Genomic DNA, 26,287 nt, shown 5'->3' on the forward strand with positions numbered 1-26,287 from the left:
CTTCCTGTAAATCACAAAAAATGCACTTTAATAAAGCTTGTTCTTGCAAGGCTAGGCTAGATAGGCTAATAGCTAGGCTGCTATTAGCCATAGCTTAGGCTAGGCTGCTTTTAGCTTAGCAGGCAGTAATCGAACATATATTTACCGCTAGCATCTCTTCTTTGAGTTCGTCTTGTTCGATGCAGAGTCGCCATCGCGTCCAAGAGGAGTTTTCCCCCGAAATCCCCCATTCTCCGCTCCAGACCGCCTGCACAAAGCAAAGCATCCATCCTCCACTGTGGCTGCACACCACGCCGCTCTGAGTTTCTTGGAGATCGTACAGAGGATGCGCGAGATGAACCAGGGTGTCCGCGGATCAATAAAAATAATTAAAAAATCATTCTTTTTTTTTTTTTTTTAATCAAGGCCTTAATTGGCACTAAAATTATTTAAATATGTTTATCGAAGTATTTATAATTCTTTAATAAAAAATGCTTATAAAAACAATTTCGTCAGATATATTATATCGCTCCAGGCGGAGAAAAAGCTAGAGGATATATATATACGTATATATGTGTGTGTGTGTGTGTGTGTGTTTACATACATACAGGAGTCATGGAACTCTGCTTGCAGCTCCTTCATATTTCATGTACACTAATAACTTGTGTACATGGTTCTTGTTGATGGCATTAAAATCATTTCTAATAGCATTTAAATAGCATTAAATTAGAGTCACTCATTCCTGTATGAACCCTGTGAGCGCTTAATTTAATATGACATATTAAAAAAATCCCACCATCATCCAGCATATGTTCAGTTTCTGCCCAAATATATATATATATATTTTTGTAGATTTTTGTAACGGGGATAAGGATAATTCAAAACTGCTTTTTTTTTAATGAACTTGTTCACTACTTCCAAACTCAGCATCTCATTCCTGTAATAAGAAGTTTCTTTTGAATGGATTTGATTAAAGTTTAAGTCCCTCGGTATAAAATAAATATTTTGATGGAGATGAGAAATCTGCTTCCTCGTTGGTGAATAACCAATAGTTTGGATCCAATCATTTAAATAAACGGTGTTATTTTTTATTTTTTATATATATATATAAGAATTGTGCTATAATTTCTAGTCACCGATCTGTTGCTGCTATATTTTAATTTGACGAACCGGAATTTGTCGATGTTCTTTTTCCTGTTTGGTGCGATTGCAATTGCGGATCTTGACCTGGCCGGACCTTATGACCACAGCGTACCAATCTTCTCATGGCTACTTCCAACAGGATAATGCGCCATGTTATAAAGTGAATCATCTCAGACTCATTTCTTGAAACTTTTCCACTTAAGTAATTGTGAATTGAGCATATTGACAGACAACATTTTATTTTTAATCTTAAATGCAATTTTTTTTTTTATAATTACTGCTCTAAATGTATTGCTCTGTCAGCTAAAGATCTGTTTTGGTCTCTATACTTTAATTAAATAAATCAATTCAAGCTAAAATGTAAGAGGCTATACTGAGCCTGATCTCTTTGTATTCTTACCTAGTAAAACCCCCCCTGCAACCCTGATTTGCATTTGTATAGCTCACAGCATGTTCATTTACATGTTAAAGCCTCCCCTAGAATTCCATGGGGGGGAGGCATGGGGGGAACACTGCCTAAGAGAGTCCACGTCAATTTCTGACAATTTACGGGAGTTTTTGGCGAAGCCTGCAAATTGCCGTAAACTGCCGCTAACCTGAAGTTCCACGACAATCTACAGTGCCGCATATTGACGAAAATCCCACTTTTCATGCAGTGTGGACCCTTAGGTTCTGGCGCCTATCCGCTTTCGCCACCCCTCAGTTTACATTGGTTTTTGACTGGCCACCCCTATCTGTTCCTGCTCCCAAGATGGAAGGTCTATTAAACAAAAGCGAGAGCATGCACAAGGCCATTTCTCCACATGAACACTGTTTAAAAGTTGCTTTTCGCATCACTCGTCCAAGCTTACTTTCCAAAAGACGATTTGCAATTTTTCTACGTCAGTGAAAATGGGTACGATCACGTAGGACAGCCTAAACGTATCACTAGAATGATTGACAATTGGAGGACGACTTATTTTGATGATCCAGCCGGAAAAAGAACATCCTCCACTATACCTTTAAGTATGACTGATGAAATTTTTTTTTTCTACCTCTTTGTTCTCTTTTATCTGTAGTTAGAAGACCTTAGAAAGTAAGAAATGGTTTTGATTTTGTATAACTTAATTCTTTAAAGAGAAATTGAAAAGTAAATCCTGATTTGATAAATCATATCTCATATATTGTAAATTATTTTGACCCTAGAAAATTGTAATGCATTATTTAGTTTACAACTGCCAATAATACATTGTCTTTTTATCAAGCACTTTAAAACAACCACAGCTTTTCAAAGTACTGAGCATATAAAATAAAAACATTTAAAGACTAACATAATCAATAAATCAATAAAAACAGCAGGAAAAACAAAAAGTCTGTCAGTGTCAAAAGCCAAGGAATGTGTTTTTGGACGAGTTTTCCCTACGATGGACTGCCGACCTGTCCAGTGTGTACCCCGCCTCTCATCCATTGATAGCTCGAGATAGGCAACAGCACCCCTCGCAACCCTACTTGGGATTAAGCGTGTCTGAAAATGGATGGATGGATGGATGGAAGAGTTTTGGGGGTTGAATATTATATGAATTGTAAGGGGCAACACCAACATTACTGTAAATTTACAGTATTTTTTTTACTATTTTTCTAGGCAGCACTTTAAAAAAAAGATTAAATTATCCAGAGGGCTGTTCCAAACGAAATTTCTTTTTGTTTAACACTTGTGTAAACAAAATGACAAATAAAATCTGTCTAAGTTTAAGTGTAAGTTAATTGACTTATTGATTTAAACCATAAAACAATGAAGCATAACGCAACATTTTCTACCTAACTGAATTTGACAAGTTAGATTAGAAGGTATATTGTGTTTGAGTTCCAGAGTTTCTGAGTTTAAGCCCCACTCCCACTCTGGGTCCCTGAGCAAGACCCTTAGCCCACGCACTGCTCCCCAGGCAACACACAATGGCAGCCCACTGCCCCCCAAGGGGATGGGTTAAATGCAAAGTTGATTTTGTTACTTTTTTCTTTAAGTAACAAAAGTTGAATTATATTCTATATTTACCAAAAGAAAACCTTTGTTAGGAATCTTTCTTATCTCCCAATTTTTTTTATTTAAATCCTTTCTCCACAAACGTCTGAACTCAGTATGCAGATCTTCGTGATAGTGTCTCTAACACATACAAATCCCCGATTACCAACAAATATCCTCCAAGATTCCACCATAACGTCAGCCTTGTTTTTGATCATAACTTATAAGGACAAAAACATGCAGGTCTGCCTCCCACAGGACTGATGATTCATACATTTTACGGAGCATTAAAGAGGACGACTCGCTTTCTTTCATTCCTCTTCTGGGTAATGGATGACAATATTTATAGACCTTGGAAACTGTGGTATATTCAGTGTCCCCTTATAAAAAGTCTAAAGCTGAGATACAGTGAGCACAGACAGAACCCAAGAAGCTTTTCCACCCTCTCATGATAAAAACAAATTTGTTTTCTTCTCTGCTACTTTTAGGAACAATTTGTGTTTGTGAAAGAGCAGACACTGCCAGCTTGTGGAATCAACATCTGGTTCTTCTGCCCCGCCCCCTCCCTCGTTTGTTATGTTTTTGATACAAATGTTGGCAAACTTTTCTTCAACACAACTGTCTGGGAGTTATCATGTGCGAGGTATAATTTCACGAGTGAGTCATCAAGTGCGAGTCTTTCTGAGGAGCTGTGTATATGTGGCATCAAGTGAATAACAAAGGGAAGCATGACAAGTATTCCATAAACCTTGACTTCCTTGTTTTTGAGCAAATGCTGCTTTTGCTCCCATGCAAACAACATTTTTCCACAAGCTAATATGAAACACATGTTGCTGATCGCTGACAAATGTCCATTTAGTATGCAAAGCAGAACATGTCTGTGGTGCTACCCATCATTACTCTTAGGGAAATAAGTTTGTTTACAGATGTTTTCCAGACTGTTTTAGGGTTCATATGCCTGTTTATTTGATAATAAATGTACCTTTTTTAAACTTTAAAAGACCTTTACATGGAAGTTGCAGTGCTTCATATGTTTGGCTGTGTCTCCTTTCTGAAAATAAGATAAACTTGACCCAATGTTCCTCTCTTCAGCTCTGTCTACTTCCTCTACAGAGTCTCTGACAGAGCTATTACTGCAATGAGCATTTGATATTTGTTCAGATTGTATCCCTTACCTAGTCAATCTGTGTTTAGCTGCCTGATTAAGCTATTGCTATAATGAATTTCATGTACTTTGCTAGTTTTTCCTTTCATTGGAAGTAATCATGTCTCAATGATTCTGTATTTAGAATGTTACTGCATCCTAGGGAGAACAAATTAAAAGATATATTGCTGTCATTAACAATGTTCACATTTTTGTTGTTATTTTTTAATTGAGTAGGCAGTATACCTTACAGTTCTTCTTGAGCGCAGCTCTAAGGTTTTCTTACCCAGAGTTTTTGTTTCTGTTCTATCTATGCTGTTTCTGTATTCAACAATCAGTTGTTTGTAGGATATAACTCCTCATACTGAGCCTGGTTCTGCTGGACTTATTTTCTTTAAATAGAGATTTTTCATTTCCACTTTCAACACATGCCTTCTTGAGAGGGTTGCTGATCAACTATATTCTAATTCAAATTTTATCTGGTTTATATGTAACCAGTTGGATCTAAAACCGTACGATTGGAATGGATTGATTTAAAATGAATTCGATATTACGTCGGTATATTTTAGGGTCAGGACTTTAATGCGTTTAAAGTGCAATTAATTAATTAAAAATGTTTTAATGCAACTTAAAACTTAATTACATTAAAAAAACTGAATGTAATTAACTGCATTTTCTGTTGGGATCCGGAGGCTTGCCCACCAGAGGGCGCCGAGGATCCCCTCCTGAGGGCTTGTGCTCACCTGCAACACCTGTCTTCCATCTGCTCATCAAGAGGACTCCTATTTAAGGAGGAGGAGACTGACACTCCAGCGCCAGAGTGTTTGCCAGTAATGGTTAGCAGAATCTGTGCCAGCCTGCATGATCTAAGACCCTGTCTTTTGTGAAACCTGTCTGACCCAGTTTCTCCCTGTCTCTCAGATCCTGACCCGCCTGAAAACCAGAAAGACTCTGGAGAGAGAAACCATGGCTTGGAATCTACCTGCCTGCACTAAGTCTGAGTCTCTGCCTCTGTCCATGCCTGGATTCTGCCTGCCAGCACTCAGTCTCAGCCTCAGTCCTCTGCCTGTCGAAAAGCTTCTGGACTCACAAGGTTTTCCCCCTGCAGATCTGAATCCCTTCACCCGGCCAGAAACCTGCCTGCCTGCACTCAGTCTCAGTCTCTGCTTCAGCCCTCAGCCTGCCGAAAAGCCTCTGGACTCTCAAGGTTCCCCCTCTGCAGATCTGAATCCCTTCTCTCAGCCAGGAACCTGTCTGCCTGCATTCTGTCTCCGTCTCAGCCTAGCCCTCAGTCCTCAGCCCACTGCCTGCCAATAAGCCTCTGGACTCACAGGGTTCCCCCCACCTGCTGATCAGTTCCACCTCTAGCAGTGGAGATCCAGCCATGACCAGTCTGACCACCCCAGTTCCTGTTCACATTTTATTTACACTTTGTCAATAAACCTTCTGAACTTTCTCCAAACCTCCGTGTGTTTCTGCATATGGGTCAGACATCTTACTGTAATCCCATCATGACATTTTCTAATATAAATACTTAATCCCAAGCGCGAACCTTTGTACTAGTTGTTTTTTTGTAAAATCGTAAATATGATGTAAAAGCGGCATCACAGGTGTTAGTCCCCTGAGGACAAGAATAAAAACCATGGCAGTGTCCAAACATCTGCTCCAATAACTATCTAGGGCACTATATAGTGGTCACGCTATTTTACATGAGTGTCCGAACATCAAGTGGATGAAAAAGTAGATGATTCAAAATCTCCCACCTTGCACCTGGAAAAGTAGGGATCATCCATGGTCACTAGATGAGCAGATATAACTCAGAATGGTTTGCAAGAGCTCTCCTTGCAGAACTTCATGAGATTTTTATGTGGCGGCGAAAAAGAACAAATATGCTGCAGGCACTGTGCGGGGAGCAAAAAGTAGTGATCATTTGTCCAAACGGTCAGTTAACTGTGTTCACTATAAAGTCCACTATATAGTCCTTGCTCTATATAGTGATTGATATTTTGTTGATTATATGGTTTCAGATTAAAATGCAGTTAATTTTAATTAAAGTGCCTGTAATTAACTTACTAAACAATGTTAAATCCCATCCCACCAATATTTATATCACCACTTTGGTATAGTTAAGTAGCTTGACATGACTTCTTGTGCAAACTAGTATAATGAAAATATGCAAAGTTGAAATTAATAATAAAGAAACTTACTACAGTATTTTTGAGTGTTGTACCTCAATAATCTGTGTGTAAATTATCCAACGTTAATATTGTGTCGAAGTAGCTTCATTGGTTTTGTTATTTGTTTGTTTTTTTGACGGCTAAACATGTTGCAGCTTAGATTAAATCATGACATCAGCTGTTGGTTGCATTTAAATTAAACTTTAAAGCAGGTTTATAATTAAGCTGACACGCCTCCATGGCTCCTGACCGTAACGCTGAACCTAACTCCAGGGAAACACCCTTGTTTCACACTGAAATAAATGTTACAAAGTTTTAAAAAAAAAAAGTTCCCCCATGAGTCTGGTTTGAGTTCCTAACCGCCTACACTCTGTTAATAGATTCTTGTGTGATTATTATATTCAGCTGTAAACAGGATATGCTGGTTAGCTGTCTGTTCCCGTAAAGCTGATGTGCTGGACTGAAGATATTTACAATTCTAACGATAACACCACATGTTTTTGTTTCGTAAATCTTCCTCCCTTCCATAAACGGTTACAACAGCCATGATCTTACTGTAAACTAGTTCTTCAAACTTCCTAACATTAAAGAGCATTCTATTAAAAGCCGCATCTTTTTAAGAGTCCTCACTGCAGATGTAGTAAACACTTATACTTTTTCACAAAATGATGCAAAATGACAGCTTCTGTTGATCAAAGATATGAAAAATACGCCGATCAAAATACAGCTGGTATGAAGTTTGCATCGTTGTGCTCTTAATTTCACATTAAAGAGACAGAGAAAGAAAGTAAAGTGGAAAATAAGACCAAGAAGGAAACAAGAAGAAATACAAACAGACCAAATCTATTAAAGCCTTTGATCAAGAAGCAGATGCACGTGCTGAGAGTACACAGCCACAGCACGCTATAAAACAATTCAGAACTCATGCAAGCTTTATTGGGTCCCTCCTCAGAAAATAAACAAGAGCACTAAAGACATACTTGCCTTCAGGCCTCCAACTATCAAGAATAAAGCTTCTTGGCTAAATTAAAACATCACCTCAAATCCAGAATAAACAGATAATGTTCATAGTTAAAAGATAATTAGACATTGCTACACACTAAATACTTCCAGACACACCTAAAAAAATCACATAAGATAATATTATTATATTATATTAAATATTTCCATTTTACAATGGCACATATTAAGAAAAACAATTGCTTATCTTATACTGAATAGCTTTTTATGAGAAAATACCTTCTCTAAATTTGTGAGAAATTTAAATCACACTGTAGAAATACTTTTCAAGGATGGTTAGACCTTTGACAGATACACGATGCATTGCATACGTAAATAAACACAACTCAAAAAACTGAAAACAAAGGTTACTCAATATGTTTCCACAGAGCTGTAAAGCAATCTAAGGCCTTACAGTATTTACCTGTTGATGTTCCGTGAATATTAATATTTCGGTTTTCGAACATTTTTATTTTATATTTAGGCTAATTCGGAGGGAATACAGAATTGTTTTTGTTTTTTTTCCGTTAAAGGGGACTCTTTTCTATGAGGGAAAAGCAATTCAAAGTAACACGACTCCATGTAAAAGGTTAGCTGACCCCTAAACATTTATACCTGGTTGTGCCAGCCATAGTGACAGAAGCATTTGCTATTTGGCTTAGTAATTGATGTTTTATATCACTTTGGAGGGAATTTGGACCACTTCTTTTTGCTAAACAAAAGGGTATTTTAGGGTTTTCAGCAAGATTAGGTTTTTGAAGGTACCTTTTCTGTTGTGGCATCTAAGAGTGAACATGATGGTGTGCTTTGTATCATTCTCCTATCCATTTCCCAAATGTCCATGAACTTAAGTTATTTAGTCACACAGGTTCGTCCAGATAGCCAAAATAAAAATCATAATTTGAAAACTGCTTTCTCTGTTTACACTCAAGTGCTACAAAAAAGGCAAAGAAAAAAATCTCAGTGAGTAATGTAATTTTGCTTGCCTTACCACCATAGACTCTAAAAAGAACTTATAGTAAACTTTCTTGTTCTGTTTTTGTTTAGACAAGTATTTTATTTGCGCTGATAAAAAAGCAAGGTTTTACTTCTCAGTCACTGTACTGTATATTAGAGAAGTTCAAGAGGTTAAGATGCCTAAATGATCTTTTTTAAAGTCTTAGGGAAACGGGTGTTCCAACCGTCACATTTCCGAATTCTCCCGAATTAGTGTGTACAAGCTTGGCCGAATTTGTGTGTACAAGCTGACATATAACTAACTGGCCTGCATAACATAAATTTTGGGGCAATATAGTCTGATAAAGAGTACATTTATATACATGTTTAGGCTAGAATGATTTGACATTTAAATATGACTTCCCTACGACTATAAACACTCTTCATTTTAGGCATTTGTTAAGGAGTTTTCATCTAAATGTGCATTATATGTAAAGGTATTTCAAAATTAAAACTTTTCTCTAATCTCTGCATTAAGAGAAGTATCGTCTTTCCGAGTTGTCTTAAATAGACAGGTTTGATGACAGCGAGTCTCCCGTTAAATTTCCTCAACCAATATGCTTTAAATAACTGGCGTGTGACAATATGTAAGGCTCTTTACAAAGTGTGATGCTGTCAAATGAAGTGGGAATACATGCAAAAACAAACAAGTGTGGGACACATGACACTGAAGGGCCCCTTTCCCTCTGACTGACATTCCAGTCTTCAATCTGTTTCCTAAACAAATACATATGTGAATTTAGTGACAAAAAGCAACATCTAACTGGTACAGAGGCCTATTACCACCTTAGCAGTTTTATTAGGTCAACCAGACATCAGTGGGGTTATGATCAATTCTGTACATGTGAAAAATTACATTTTAAATTTTTTCTCATAGAAAACAAACTAAAAACTGTTCTCTTCAAGCAAGGCAGTATTTTCTCCAAGGGGGCACATTCTTTGGCCTAAAGTAGAGCATACTTTGGAGTGACTCTTTCCCCAGGTGTAATTTATGCCGCCATAAATTCCATGAATAATAATCCAAGGTATGTACATATGTGGAACAGGAGAGCAAGTTTTTTTTTTTTTTTTTTTGCAACATCAGTTTCTTGGTTCTGGATTTTCGAAGCTGAAGTAGTTTAAGTGGCATGTATTTATTGTCTTTATTCTGTTACTGGAGCGTACTGTTATGGTTCTCCCCTTGGTACTCTTTTTAAAGTTTTCATTTCCACTTTGATTTGTGTTATTCTGTTTTCTTGTTTATTGGTTTCCTTTAATTTTGTGTTATTTTTATGCAGTTTTGTATTTCTTCGGTCACTCTGTTCATCCCTTTGTGCCCGTTTCCTTTCCTGTTGGCTTCCTTCTAGTTAGTTCTATTTACACCTGTTCCATATCAGCTCATTAGCCCGCTCTTTGTTCTGTTCCCCATACATGAACCACCTCTGCAGTTCCTCAATGATGGTTTTGTTGCTTCGTCGTCTCTTTGCTCCCCATGTGTGTTTTTCCCAGAGGTTTACTAGATTTTTGGTTTTCAGTATTTTGTGGGTTTTTTTTTTTTTACTTTGCCTCAGTTTGCTGTGGGATTCTTCCATTAAATCTGCAAACTCATCTCTGCCTCCTAGTGATGGTGAGATGAAGCATCATGAGGCACTGCACCATTTGGCCAAATTACTTTAACGATCCCCACAGTTCATGAAGCTTCATGTGAACATGTCACCTCCTTCTGGTGGAATGCAGAACTACAGTTAGCAATATAATCTGTGATTTTTTTGCAAATTGTTTTTTCCATTTAACATCCTTTGAAATTGCCAATGATTCATGCATATAATAAAGTCTTTTGGAAGTTAATATATATATATATATATATATATATATATATATATATATATATATATATATATATATATATATATATATATATATATATATATATGTATATATATATATATTTTTTTTTTTTTTTTTTTTTTTGTGTGTGTTTATGCAAATAATGGATAAAAACAGTAGTTTAAGAGCAAGGTTACTCTACTTTAAGTTAATTTAAGATCAGTTAGTGGGATAAAATAATAAAATAAGTTTTACTTCTTCATACCCCTTTCAGGCAATTCAAATTTTGTTTCTATTTATGTTTGGGTAAATTTAGTTTGTTTGGAAATTAGTGTTTGGTTTGGTTGATGTGAATTAGTCTCTTTTGTGTGTATTTGCTTAATTCATTTATTTTTGTTGTTTGTTTTTCAAATAGTTTTTTGTCAAATTCTCTGAAATAAAATTCCTATTCTTTCTTAAACAAGTACATAAAAACTTTGCAGGCACAAAATTCCACTGCAGATACACACCTGTCACAGAAGCACACACATAAAATCGACACATTGCGCCTACCAGCGAGCTGTTTGCCCATGTTCTCCAGCTCTTTGGAAAAGAGGGAGTCGCCAAGCAGCAGCCCCGTCTGCCCGACAGAACTCCCACCTCTCGCAGACTTCAGATCAGCCTCCCAGACAGCCTGACGCTAGTTAGTGAGGGAACAGAAAAAGAGAGCAAGTCACATTAGAAGAAAGACCCTTCAATTAACTCTTTACATAATTTTCAGCTTTTGTTGAAAGTATTCAAGCCATATCTGCTGGTGGGGAAAAAAGGAGCCAATTATTATTTTATGGGCTTTAGAAAAACACAAGAAACCACAGCAAATGTAGATGAAAGCATCCAGTATGGAGGGAATGTGGCTAGACAGTCGGTAGTGCAGCAGGGCATTCATCGACAGAAGCCCTTACCTTTTCCACAATGGTATGCTTGCATTAGACCTGTCAGCAAAATGTATACCTTAAAGTAAAGTAATATCCATTTAAAATGTTACTTATTAACATATTTTAGAGAGACCCCAGTAATAGAGGCTCAAGCCATCATTGCTTGATTCTTTTCTATAGTAATATCATGTATAGAGTTAATGCACCTAACGTTCATGAGCTCCTTGTGCAGGCGGGAAATAAAACTTGACAGCAATAATCCCAATAGCTGTTTGTTTAGTTTAAACAAGATAAGTTATGATTATGGTATGCTTTTAATGAGAAACATACTGACTTGAGTAAGTGTTGAGATGTTCCGAGATATCTGGTAATAGATATATGCCGTACGCGATTGGAGCAATACAGTACAATGATAAAGTCCCAAAAAGTAAAGATTTTTTTACCACAGATAGTCAGCAGATAGTACCAGCAGAGAAGTTTTATACAGCCCTCAAGGCTCCAGACACCAAACAAATGTGCATTTGTTTGATTATTGTACAACAGCACTTGCTGCAAACATGGGAGATACTTGGAGGAAGCAAAACAGTTTTTTGAAGGAATGGATAACCTCCACTGACCCCCAATCTCAGAAGGGGGTCATTGGAGGGCAGTTCACAAACATGATGTCACTAATACAAATGGAGAGACTCAGTTCCTTAATATATAGTTTAATGAGATCTTCTGTTAGTGCTTGGAATATATTTCTATCTAATCTGCTAGTTAAAATCGACTGACATGCTACTGTAGCTATTGTCCCAGCTCAAATTATTTCTCTTTGTCTTTCTGCATTCAAATCATTTGTCTGTGTTTGTTTATGTATCCATGAAAAATAGTAAATTAAATTAAAAAAATCTGACTTCTAATAAATATAAATACTTAAGATTGCAAACTGCTGTTTTCATGAGCCGTTTAGCAGAGGCGCTGTCACCATGTGTGGTTGGTATAGAAGATCATAAATGGTTAAAATTGAACAAAAAAATAAAGCGATGGATCCTCACATCCTTTTTAAGAGGTTTTAACTGGTTAAAATATTTTCAGCATTTATGTTCTGAGATGCAGAAAATAAATTGAGAAAATAGATTTTTATGCTTGAATGAGACAGAAGCAAGACAGGGTTACTGTTATGAGCAAGATCTCAAGAGCTTTAATTTTTAACATTCCCACTAACACACTATGGCTTACAAGTTTTTTTATTTTAATTTCCAAGCTTGACCATCATTCTCTTCTCTCTTTCCTACTTTTTACATATTCCTAATCTAGGACATGGGAATATAAATAACTATTATGAACCACAAACCAAAGCATAACTGAGAAAAAAGTTTTTATAGGTACAAATCTAAATTTATAATCCAAAGGGGCTGTTTTGACAGAATAAACTCTCGTATTCCAGCTGCTCTCCATCAATGGTGCTCAAATCTAGCTGCCATTTAAAAAAAAATGGCAGTTCTGATCTGATTTACAAGTTAATATCTGAATGCCCACATGCTTACTAAAAAATCATTTTCAGCCTGAGAAATCTCAACAGATAGTAGAACATTGACCAGACAGTGATCAAAGGTATCCTGCAACCATCCATTTGGACGACTGGCAAGTTATCTCACAAGTCCATAAGTTTATCTTTTGGGCACTTTAGTGAAATGGGATAACAATTGTTTTATGTATCTCCTTTTTAGTTTATGAGATTATAAGGAGTCAGTCTACATTATCCCTGCAGCCATTTTTATAGTAAAAACATAATGATAATAGTTATAATAATAATTTTTATGATTACTCATCTAAATATAAATGGTAATATATTTTCTTAACGATAATAAAAAGTATTTAAAATAAGAATAAATGATTAAACAGAACAAACCCCAAAAAATAATTGTAGAATGTAGAGAAGACCTTATAGACTAAGTTAAGAAAGTATTTAAACATTTTTTGGCACAATTTGTTCTGCAACAGTAAACAAATTCCATGCATTTGCTCAGTGTAAGGAAACTAAATACAATCCAATGTCAAAAATTAATTTCAATGAACTTAAATTAAAATGTTAATAATTTTAATTAAGATTAAAATCATTTTAAAAAGAGCTCACCTTGTAATCTGATCTCTGTATAAATCTATTCTATAAAAGACAGCGAGTTAGATTAAAACCTAATCAAGTGTTTCAATGATCCATTCAAAGTCGGGCTAAATTTACCACAAAAAAAAAAAAGAAATATTAATAAAATATTTCCCTTAATTCCTGATTAACTGAAGTTAATCTACCAAGAGCATTAGGCAAAAATGTCAGTCTTTTGCTGATCAAAGCTTCTACAGATGCAGTAATGGGCTGAAGGTTAAAAACATTGCATTTGTATTCAGTCCAGGAGTAGATCAGAGTTTTCAACCTCAGACAGGATCAATTTAGAGTTCAGGATTTGAATAGTTTTTTAAACCAGCTTATTGAAATGGACCCCAGGTCTGTCTTCAGTGATTTATTTGGAAAACACTGAAGGATGTTGTATACATTTATTTTCCATATAGTACAGGGTAGTTTGACCCTGAAGTGGTACTTGTACTAATCCGTTTTTGGACTCAGTCCTTTGGCCACTGCCTGTGAAAATGAGTATGAATGTCTGCCACACTTTTCAATTTTTTATTTGTAAAAAAAAACAACAACCAAGGCATTCCTTTCCTCCCACTTCACAATTAAGCAGTACTTTTGGTTTGCCTCATAAAATCTCAATAAAGTCTGTGGTTTTTATATGTCAAAGGGGTGTGAAGAATTTTGCAAGATCCTCTAGTCAATTTTTACTGCACAAGTACAGAAAAGAAAAGGAAAACAGCTATTCTCTGGCTGGCCATTAAATTATAGAACCATTACATTGATCTTGGTGCCTGTCAGACATATGAAGCATTTTGCGGCAGCACAACCCCATCACCACAAGCCAATCTTTAATTACAGCTCTCATAAAGCAGTGATGTGAGCTGAACATCATAGCTGAATCCACTCCCTGATTTTATTTCTTTTTCTTTGGTGGTATCTCCCCAAATCCAACAGCATTACATCATCTTTACTGCCTCTCGCTCTGAGTGTTCCTGGCACCAGCACACAAGGCCACCAACTTGTTTCATTCTTTTTTTAATTTCACATACACTTTAAAATCATTACTCTGCTGTTTATTATTAAGTTTTAACATGTTGCATCTAAAATTATTTCGGAAAATCACATAACAAGCAAAAAATATATAAAAAAAATATATATATTTTTTTTAAATATATATTTTTTTTAAATCCCTTTTTGTTTTTAAACCTACAAAGACCATAAAGTTTATTCCAAAGGCTCCAGACTGGAAGCATTTCTCAGCAGTCCTGAAAGGCTTTGAAAAGCAACTGGATACACAGCAAAAAATTGATCCAATCAGATAACATCAACCCATAAACAAACACTACAATCAAAATCTATTCTTTCCTTGATTCATTTTGGTGAAATCATACAGTTTTAGAAGGTCTAAATTATTTACATAATGAAAATGAAGGAGCTATGTAAAAAGCAGAAATGGTTCAGTGTAATTTGGGAAAATGAATAGTTTAAAAACTGTCTTGATTAGAGCCTGAAAATACAAAACAAAGCAATGAAGAGTAATCTCAGTTTCCTTTTGCAGCTGTTGTTCTGTCAGATAATATAGGACATGAGCAGACTTGGTCTAAACCTTTCCTTCCCTTTGTTATGAGGTGAAGTTTGGATGCTTTAAAGGGAAAAAAAGAAAAAAGAAAATTTCCATCACCAACAACCACAGGTTGATTGTGATTTCTCAGCAAGTATGTTTGCTTAAATGGTTTAAAAAAATACATTTTACAATCCCCCCTTTCACTATGGTACCATAAAAAGAAAAATATGCATGAAAAAAGTGGAAACACCAGCTTCTTCTTCTGTTTTATGATTTGATTCCACACCAAATTAAATAGAATCAGAGGAAGTAGGGAGGGGGTCTTAATATCTTATAGATAGCATCTGGGCAGATATAAGTGTGTGGTCACTCATAAAGATCACCACAATCTGGAGTTTGCTCGTGCAAGAGAACACACAACAATGACTGCTAGATCTGTCTCAAAAAAACTAGTGTAACCATGGCTCTTGGAAAAAAATGGCATTTGTCAGCAAGTATGACAAAGGAGGAGTTAAAAAAGAATTTCCCATTTTCAAGCAAATTCTTAATCGAAATATCTCTTATAATGGCCAGGCTGTGCAATTTTGGGCTGTTTGTGGTGCATATTTTCTTAACCCTGATGACGAGGGTTAAGAAACCCTGATCTAAAGTACAAATTTCTTATGTTACATAAAAAATTTAACATATAACATTACATTTGGGCGAGTTTATATCTGTATGTTTTGTATTTATTATTCAACCAGATATACATTTTTAGCAATCATATTAGTGACCATTACAGACCTTAAATAAGTTAATAGATGAGTAATAAACACACCTCCAATTCTCTTTGTATAAGTAGCATCCCAAGTTGGCCTATTCATTCAATCCTGAAAACATTCAATTTTTTCTGCTGTTTTTACTCAGATTTGTTCTGAGGTACATAAAATAAATAAATGCTGAAACCCCGAGTCCAAAACAGTTTGTTGTGCTCGTATCTTACAGCACAGCAAACTGACATATGTTGTACGCTACTTTAACTGTTTATTGTTGTAACAATAATGTTTATCTCACAATGTGCTCACATAATGAGACTCATAATGTGATTTCAGAGGAAGGGAAGATTGACAGTTTCCCCCAGCTTCTTCTAGCCCTGACAGGAATTAAATGCTGACAGACATAGTCCACTTCTAATGAATACCTGTTGCTGTGGCTCAAATCTTAAATGCCTAATAGACTTTATGGACTATTGTACCAGAATCAGAGGATTTACTTTGTGCAATAATATTGTTTCTCTGTGCTGTTGGAGACTTGGCGAAAAACACAGAATGCCAAGTTTATTGTCTTCAGCGAGCAGCAAGCGCTGCTGTGAGGCTCCTCCTTGGCTGCACCTAACTAAAACCTGCAGGCGTTTTAATGTTTAATTACCATATCTAAGAGAATATGCACAGTGGAGATCATCAGGAAAGAGATGGCTGTTTTGGAACGAATCCGTATTATTAACAGACTTAGGAATAGGGCTGAAATGTTAGCAGGCATGGTTACCGGCCTTTCACATCATTAAAACAATGCTTTTTCTAAAAATATGTCAAATTACAGAAATTGTGTATTAGGTGCATGTTAAACAAGTCAGTTTTGTGTAACTTTACTTTGTTACTTTAGAAAACATAAATAAATATGCTTAATTCAGAGCTAATGAATAGGAGAGTTCTGACAACTCTACTGGCGACAGTGGGTAACATTTCAAAGAGCAACGGCTGAGCAAGGGCAGAGCAATGTGCAGAGCTTTGAGGGAAGATAGCCGCTCCCGCTAGCATTGGCCAAGACGTGAGCAGAGCATTGCGTTGTGCATGGATACATCTCTACCATCCAAATTTTTGCCGGGCAGAGCTTCTGTCCAATGGGGGTTAAAGAAGGAAGCTACAAGGTCAAAATTACATTAATATTTCTTAAGCTCATAATATGTTATTTTACTCAATATTAAGTATATCATTATAGATGACAAAACAATCAAAATTATATTTTAATTTACATTAATGTATGTACGCCTATTAGGTGAGAACAGAGCCTGAGTCTCCACTTAAAGCTACAGTGTGTAATAATTACAGGCATATAAAGTCAGAAATTTAATATATTATACATAACTATGTTATTTATCATCACCTATGAGCTCAGCCTTTTAATCATAATATTTGCGTTGCCTTAGAATTCGTTATTTATAATTACATAGGAGCGGGTCTCGCAGCCATGGAGGCTGACATCTTTGCGCTACGGCAAGCGCAGAGGCAACAAACTAGCGATTGCGAGATCTCCCATGACGCTCGAAAATAACTACGGCACACATCAATCACATACATTTGTGACAAAGGTTTTAAACAAGAAGGTAATTTGAGTCTTCAGGTGACAGTTATTCATGCAGGATGTTGAATGATTTATATATATATATTTAAACATTTGTTTCATATTAATCACAGCAGTTAGACGCCACAGGAATGAACAGTAGAGGCGTTTTCTGTTTGACTTGTCATAAAATGTCTATCTAGACATCTTCACCTCATTACATGAGAAACCCACAGTTAATGATCTTTTGAGCAAAGTTTTGATGAAGCTGTTAATTAATAAAGCTCATTTCACATAGAAACTAGAACAGATAAGGTGTTATAATGTAAACCTGGTAAATATTCAGGTGCTGGGTGAATATGTGGATGTGAACATATGAAAGGTAAAAATTTTGGGCCTGAGGAAATTTAAATGGTAAAAAAAAGAACGTTGTCCTGACAAAAAGATGTTTACATTCACAATTTTTCACTTTTTCTCTTATGAAGGGAATAAACATAATAAAGTGATAAACAACATTTCATCTGTAACATTGGTTACAGATGAAGCAAGTTTGCTGATCCAGATGGACCCTGCTGTAACATTTTGGCATGGTGTAGCACAACTTTTTACAATTAAAGTATTTAGAATAAAAACTCACAAGTTTTATTTTAGAGATTTAGAATTTAGCTGAATGATAAGTTATTGGTTGGATTTATTCCAGAAACATAATTTAATTCAGATGAAAATAAAAGCAAAGCTAGGACAGATTTAATGTGCTTTGCTCAGTTCTGCTGATGTTTTTGGAGGATTTTTTAAAGGTCAGCTGCACATGATCAGAATTTAGCTAATTCAGTGTCTTGTTGGCTTGTTTTAGCCACAGTGTTAGAGCTATGGTCAATAGATATTAGAATGAAGTAGATCATCTATAGAGGAGTCTCAGATGAAGATTTGGGACATATAGAAGTGTGTGTCAGTCTCAGAGTTAGTCAGCTACAAGCTAATTAATGTTGCAAAGTAGCTCCAGCCACCTTGAAAGGGGGTGCTGGGATTATGGGGTTAAACTACGGGACATCAAAGAACTCAGTTTAGAGGCTGGAGTCTGTAGTTCAGGTAAGCAAAAAGAGAAAAAAAAAAATAATAAATAAAATAACTACGGCAAGTTGAGAGAGATGAACTGAGACGGTACTGAACAGTAGATGGCAGTATTATGCCTGAGAAGCGTTTAGTCTGCCTGAAACCAAAGAAGAAGAAGAAGCAGGTATACAGGTGCTGGTCATAAAATTAGAATATCATGAAAAAATAGATTGATTTCAGTAATTCCATTTAAAAAGTGAAACTTGTATATTATATTCATACATTACATACAAACTCATATATTTCAGATGTTTATTTTGTTTAATTTTGATGATTACAAATGACAACAAATGAAAATCTCAAATTCATCATATCAGAAAATTAGAATATTACTGAAGACCAATAAAAACAAAGGATTTATAGAAATGTTGGCCAACTGAAAAGTATGAACATGAAAAGTATGAGCATGTACAGCACTCAGTATTTAGTTGGGCCTCCTTTGGCCTGTATTACTGCAGCAATGCGGCGTGGCATGGAGTCGATCAGTCTGTGGCACTGCTCAGGTGTTATGATAGCCCAGGTTGCTCTAATAGTGGCTTTTAGCTCTTCTGAATTGTTGGGTCTGGTGTATTGCATCTTCTTCTTCACAATACCCCATAGATTTTCTATGGGGTTAAGGTCAGGAGAGTTTGCTGGCCAATTAAGAACAGGGATACCATGGTCCTTCAACCAGGTACTGGTAGCTTTGGCACTGTGTGCAGGTGCCAAGTCCTGTTGGAAAATGAAATCTGCATCTCCAAAAAGTTGGTCAGCTGCAGGAAGCATGAAGTGCTCTAAAACTTCCTGGTATGTGGCTGCGTTGACCCTGGACCTCAGAAAACACAATGGACCAACACCAGCAGATGACATGGCACCCCAAACCATCACTGACTGTGGAAACTTTACACTGGACTTCAAGCAACGTGGATGAAGTGCCTCTCTTCTTTTCCTCCAGACTCTGGGACCTTGATTTCCAAAGGAAATGCAAAATTTACTTTCATCAGAGAACATGACTTTGGACCACTCACCAGCAGTCCAGTCCTGTTTCTCTTTAGCCCAGGCAAGACGCTTCTGACGCTGTCTGTGGTTCAAGAGTGGCTTGACACAAGGAATGCGACAGCAGAAACCCATGTCTTTCATACGTCTGTGTGTGGTGGTTCTTGAAGCACTCACTCCAGCTGCAGTCCACTCTTTGTGAATCTCCCCCACATTTTTGAATGGGTTTTGTTTCACAATCCTCTCCAGGGTGCGGTTATCTCTCTTGCTTGTACACTTTTTTCGACCACATCTTTTCCTTCCCTTCGCCTCTCTATTAATGTGCTTGGACACTGAGCTCTGTGAACAGCCAGCCTCTTTAGCGATGACCTTTTGTGTCTTGCCCTCCTTGTGCAAGGTGTCGATGGTCGTCTTTTGGACAACTGTCAAGTCAGCAGTCTTCCCCATGATTGTGTAGCCTATAGAACTAGACTGAAAGACCATTTAAAGGCTTTTGCAGGTGGTTTGAGTTAATTAGCTGATTAGAGTGTGGCACCAGGGGCCATCAATTTTGAACCTTTTCACAATATTCTAATTTTCTGATATGATGAATTTGAGATTTTCATTTGTTGTCATTTGTAATCATCAAAATTAAACAAAATAAACATCTGAAATATATGAGTTTGTATGTAATGTATGAATATAATATACAAGTTTCACTTTTTAAATGGAATTACTGAAATCAATCTACTTTTTCATGATATTCTAATTTTATGACCAGCACCTGTACTGCGCATCAGTAACAACAAAGGTGAACAAGGCGGCAGGCGTGAGTGACTTTGCAAACTGTTTGGCACTGTGTGGCCAAACATCAGACGAATGGAGGATCATGCCTACTCTGTATCACAACGAAAAGCGGCGGACACGGAACCCCCGTCATCTAAGAAGCGGAAACACGACGAGAATAAACGCAAGCGTTACAAGAAACGGCAAAAAACACGGATCAACATTAGCACGGCATTTACACGATGGAAGTCACTGATGGAGGAAAAAGGTTTTCAAAGTGACGCTGCCAGTTTTCTCTTGGACAGGTAATTAATCCTACACACACAATTGTCTAATATCACTGCAGTTTTTGGAGTACAGGATGCTCAGACCTGTCTAAAACAATAACATGCTGCGTGATGATGCTGTTACTCTCCAGTATACTTATTCAGCAACGTCCCTGGCGTTTCATAGGTAATGATTCAGTAATTTTCTGTAAAATAATTTTCTGGATATATACCTCGGTTACTTCTCTCCGGCTCCTTTGGAGATCTTCAAGCCTTTCCTCCTCTGCTCTCACCCCGCTGGCACCCCTCTCTCGCCTGGCCCTAGCTGCACGGCCTCCCTGCCTTCGCCCTCGTCCTCTCCCTCTTCCTCGCGTTGTAACCCCCGTGCCACCAAAATGACTTAGACTCTGTAAACGGGGAATATATATTCTTCCAGCGAACACAATCTCGCTGTTAAACTAATTACTACAATTACTTCGTCTGTTTATATCACCATGCAAAGCAGCTCACCAAAACGTCACAACGACGTAGAAAAAATAACGGGTATATTTATTATCTTAAGTCTACATGAAATCTATACCCTACTCAGACTAATGAAAAACTATCTGTAAAATTATCTATGTAAACAAACCTCCTCACTTGAGAAGGTAGGTGATGTGGACGTCGTGGAAGAAATTTTGTCCCGTAACGCTCGCCGTACTGTTGGGGGGGAGAAGCGGTGGGGGGGACATGTTCATGTTGCTGCGGTCTGCAGTCTGACCGCTAGATGTCGCTGAAAATTACACACTGTAGCTTTAAGTGTTGTTTTATTAGAATTCATTTCTGTCTTTTGTTCCTTTAATTTAGAAACACATTTTGTATTTGATTTTTTTAATCAATTATATGTACAAGTATATATATGTTTTATATGACATGTTTTGTTTTTTTATTTATTCAAGACTACTGAAAAAAACTTATTTAGGCAAACAACATCATGAGGCTCATCAATAGCATGCCAGGACTGTCTTAGCGGAAGTTTTTTAACTACATTATTCAATACGGTCTGGTTAAAACCAAGTTTTTTAATATTTTTACCTGATCATAGCATATTTCGAAAGACTTAAGAATATCTACTCTGCAAAAATAATTGAGATTTTTTTATATGTAGAAGGGATGGTTATGTTCAAATAGTTTTTGGATTTTTTTCATTACAATATTGGCTTCTAGACAGTAATGCAACTGCAACACCTACATTTAGTAATTTATGGGTGTAGATAATTGGACACAAATGTTACAGTTGTTAAAGTAAACCATTTCTAAATTACTGATCCATAATGTTTAAATTATCATGCTGGATTTTCCTCAGCAGATAAAAATGTATGAAAAACTGTGTAACAAACTATGCTGATGCCAAATATTCATATCAACACATACTGGGCCAAAACCCTGCTGCCAATGGGATAAAACCATCATAAATTAATGCTTTTTATCGTGTACATAATGCTGCAGCGCAATAATTATCTTATTTCTATCTGAGAAGTGAGCACATGCCCTTGTGAATTATATGGCTGTAATAGGCATGCCATTCGCAGCTAAAAATGATTAAAATCAATCACCCAGCCCTTACAAAGACGGTCATAGAAGTATTTTAAGGGGGGATTTTCTTAAGCTATTGCTTTAGGAAAGTATTCGTCTTTATGAGGCAATTATCACCTAAAAGAGCTGGCAGAGGCAGGGGGTCTGTAAGCCTCATAATAATAAGTATCGGCAGTGTTTCTTTCCAACATTACCAGGTATTTAAAACCCAAAATAGAACTGTCTACAGTTTAAATTGTGCATTTTTTATGGACAGTCATAAATATGCTCGTAATGAAATACGAAATGCTCAGGATCTTTCTTTAATGATAACAAACGTTGGAGCAAAAGAGAAATTACTGCCCAGATTCTACAAATGTAAAGCCTACCTTTGTGTTTACGTTACAGTACACTAACCATTAGATAATTATAAATAGCACAGGATTTCTATTAAGTTACTGACAGTAGATAAAAAAACAAGAAAGTTGTTCAGTTTTACATGTGTGCCTGGTTAATAGCTTTAGCCTTTAAAGAAGCAGAAGTATCAAATTGTATCCCTTTTTTAAAATCTTAAACTTAATTTTATTAACATTTATATTCCAGCCTTTGTATACTTAGAACAAGCCAGGGGAATGTCACTTCTACCTTTCCATCTAGAAAATGAAATTTCTGCTCATTATAAACCCAGGTATAACAGGATGGAGAATGTCAGAAAATACCAGTTTTCAATTTAACTTTACTGGGACTGGCTCCCTTGCATGTTGCTCTCCGTTGTCTACTTTCCTGATTTCTGTTGCACTGGTCACATCATCAACGCTATCCCAGCCTGATGATGTCACCAGACACGCAGCAGTTTGGGTATAGAGGCCACGCAGCTTGCCAGCGGGGGGTCAGACTTGGCACTTTTTGCCAAGAAGAAGCCAATTATTGATTGTTAGCGAGTCGACCCATGTTTGAAAACCTGGTTAGCTGCTCATTTCAATGGGAAAGAGGCTTTAGAGATTTCTAACTGCATCTAGTTCTGGACTTTAATTAGGCCATTCTAACTCATGAATATATTTCTCTCTAAAGCATTCTGTTTTCAAATGGGTTATATGACCTGTGGTGCTTTGTTAATTGGTGTGTTTCAGACATTTTGCTGCCACCTACAGATTCTCTTTCAGAAATAGCTTGTACTATTAAACTGCCTCACCATGTCAAACGGTGGGGATTGTTTGTTCAAAATAAGGTGTTGTGTTAGTTTAATCACATGCAGCATTTCTTTTGCATGCTTTCATTTGAACTTTACTTATCTGAACACCTTCTCTTTCAAGTTTGCTGTTTCTGTCTCTTCATAGCCTGTTACAAAGTGCAACAGGACTTATGCCAATGCTCTCTTTGTGCAGCTGGAAAAATTGGGTTAAGATGTAAAAGGCTTCATACAGGAATTTCTATTTGATTTATAACTTAACTTCAATTTATAGTTATAAAAACAGCCAAACGGAATAAGTCAATGATACTGTAAGTCCTCCAAAGAGGCTTGAATGTTAATTTAAAGTACCTTCTGAAAATAATAATCTTTAATCAGGTGCCGCCTTAATATGTCAACCTGCTCTGGTTACAATGGTAGTTAATTGCCAAAAAAAAAGACATCCCGTATAGAACAGAGATTAGAGGATTAATAGTGCATTTCACACTAAATGCATTTTCTTACAATGAAAAGTGTGCAGGATAATGATCCTACTAAACTATTATTTTCTTGTTCGGAGCAGCAGGCCCCTCTGCATATGTACTGTACCTGTGGCCGACATTGCATTGCATGCCAGGCTGTTGGGGATTTCCCGCTGGCGTTTGTAGTGGCTGAAACTGCATGTACTAGAATATAAAATGTAATACTTTTAATAAGCAGTTTTGGACATTTTCAGTCAATGTAGGCAATATAAACTGTTTCAGCTCAGTTCAGTAAGAAAATACAGCGTAATAATCAAAGCACTCTCATTTGCTGCAACATAATAAGTACATTCTCTTGGCCTTTAAGTTAAAACCACTGGAGTTTTATCCCTTTATATATATACATATTTAATTTTCATGGCTTTACGCTGACAGCCCCACTAAAGCAGAATTCAGTCTGTCTCCCTGGATCAGCTTTTCTGATTGGCTGATTCTCAAAGAACAACTGTAAACTCCACCGTTCAATTATGGCATCAGGATTCTGTCAAAAGTTCACAAATGCAATAAATACTCCTACAAGCAGCTCTACTTCATACACACGATAAGAAACTCTTCCTCACGCACATGTTTAACATGTTACATGCCCAAATAGAGTACCACAGGTCTCCATTATATCAAACACACAAGTACTTGGTCCTTGTCTGCGCCTGTGTGGATTTGCAGCCTTGATTAGCTACTTTTAAGGACATCCAACATCTTGAGGCTAGACATAACATGGTCGGGATCAATACTAGATTCTGACTGAACGTAGGGTGTCCATTAAAAAGGGTCATAGGACATCTACAAAAAAAGTTCCGGTCAAATAGCCCAATAGTTCTTACTAGCTCAAACATGGGACAAGGGAAGACAGTTTACACTGGTTACCTTGGTAGTGTGTCACAACTGAAAAGGAGACAATCACAGGCAAGTTGCTTTGTCCTGCGGGTAACGCTTCTAAAGTCACAAAAGTTGACATGAGTACGCATAAACAGGTCCACACGTGAGGAGGAGGGAGGCTGTGCGTGCGCTGATAAGAAACAAGCACTCGTGTGTGATATATTTGGTATAGTGTTGTACTCTATTTGTACATGTAACATGCTAAAAATGCATGTGAGGAGTCGTTTATGAGCATCTGTATGCGGTAAAGCTGCTCATAGGAGTATTTATTGCATATGTTGATCTTTGCTAGAATCCTGATGCCATATTCAAAGCTCTAGATGCTGGAAACTTGAACGCTCGATATACCCTATTACCGATGCTGGGGAGGCTGCGAGACGCTCCCGATACTCAAACTGTGCTGCTGGAGTCTCCTCAACGGCAACACCCTTTGACTTTGCATTTTAACCAGACGCTAAACACACATTTGGTGTGTTACTACAACAGCTGGTAACAATAGGAAAGCTGTGGCGCCTCGCCTCTGGAATGAGCTACCTTGTACCATTCGTTCTCTTGTTTGTATAGACACTTTTAAGAAACAACTAAAGACCCACTTTTTTAAACTTGTTTTTTAGTTTAATACTGTGTTTACTGTTTCTGTATGTTGTTTTAATTTATATAAACTTTTTATAAATTTGTGCAGCACTGTGTGACCCTGGTCTGTGAAAAGTACTATAGAAATAAAGTTTACTTACTTACTTACTTAGGAAAATGTCACGGTTTTCAGTTTCCCAGTCAGGTGACTTCTGAAGGCAGTTGGTTAAACTTGATTGTTTTTATGGATGTCCAATTAGAATAGGTCTCAATAGAAAGACCACACTTTTTAGATTTTTATTAAAACAAAATAAAAACAAAAAAAAAGTACTTCAAGTACCCAAAGGCTTCACCAGACTCCTGCTTTGTTCATCAAGCCCCTAATGTCTGCTCCCAGTTAGTGAGGAGCCACTCTGCATCTGCTCCACACACAGAACGAAGCCTTGGCTCCAAACTGATTTCACTCTTAAAAGAAAAAAGAAGCTGAAAATACCTTGTCTAACAATTAAATGGACCCACTATAAAAAGGGGTTGACTTTTATTGTACTTATAAGGTACTAGCCTCTTAGCTGAACACTTTATTAACAGCATGTGAGCGTCTGCCTTTATAGAGCTCTGTCTGGTTTGGGCCAACTATTTATTGCTTGCCTAAAGTGTATGAGGTGAACTATATAACAAATACCTCCCACCTAACAATTACTGAAAAATTTTAGTAAATATTTGCAGGTAGATTTGGGGCAAGTAAAATAATGTATGGCATGGCTAATTGGGCTATTTTTTTCTTTATTCACCATCAATTGTTCTGTAAGCTGAATGGAAGAGAATGGATCGTTTTTTTCTCGGAGAGTTCTGTTAACAAGAAGCTTGAGGTGGTTTTCACTCGATATCTGACAACAAAGCTGCAGGGTAGTGAGAGCTACCAGGTCATTGATGGATTGTAAAGTGATCTTAATTGTTTGGTGATAGGTTCAAGAAAGGACACTTACAGAGCCTGACATTTGAGATAAGGCCTCGCATTCCTGAAGTCGACCTGCCATGGTGTCCACCCCGGGCAATGGCGCTGCTCCAGACAAATCCATTCAAAACAAGGCAAGCAAAGAACACAGCGGAGAGGAACAAAAACATACAGGACAGATATGCAATAAAAAAAAAGAAAAAAAAAGGTTTATATTTCTTTCACTTTGTTATGAAACTCACAGGAGATGTCAGGCACAGCTTGCTCAGATATGTGAGACCTGTGGTCCTCCTCAGATCGGCTGTCTGATAGTGTGTCTCCCTGCAGCCTAGAAACAACACGTAAAA

At 36.9% G+C, this 26,287-nt stretch overlaps 1 protein-coding gene across 1 annotated transcript in view; it reads right to left on the bottom strand.

Moving 5' to 3' along the window:
* Nucleotides 1–26,287, bottom strand: part of cunh8orf34 (chromosome unknown C8orf34 homolog) — a 130,276-nt gene that overhangs the window by 33,586 nt on the left and 70,403 nt on the right. The window contains exons 9-11 of the mRNA XM_038287794.1: nt 26,183–26,268; nt 25,972–26,045; nt 10,796–10,922 (exon numbers count right to left, since the gene is read on the bottom strand). Coding sequence (XP_038143722.1) covers nt 10,796–10,922; nt 25,972–26,045; nt 26,183–26,268 — 287 coding nt within the window. The remainder of the gene's footprint in view (nt 1–10,795; nt 10,923–25,971; nt 26,046–26,182; nt 26,269–26,287) is intronic.

This window comes from Cyprinodon tularosa, unplaced genomic scaffold, assembly GCF_016077235.1.
Source record: "Cyprinodon tularosa strain WSP-4 unplaced genomic scaffold, ASM1607723v1 ctg245, whole genome shotgun sequence".
NCBI lineage: Eukaryota > Metazoa > Chordata > Actinopteri > Cyprinodontiformes > Cyprinodontidae > Cyprinodon > Cyprinodon tularosa.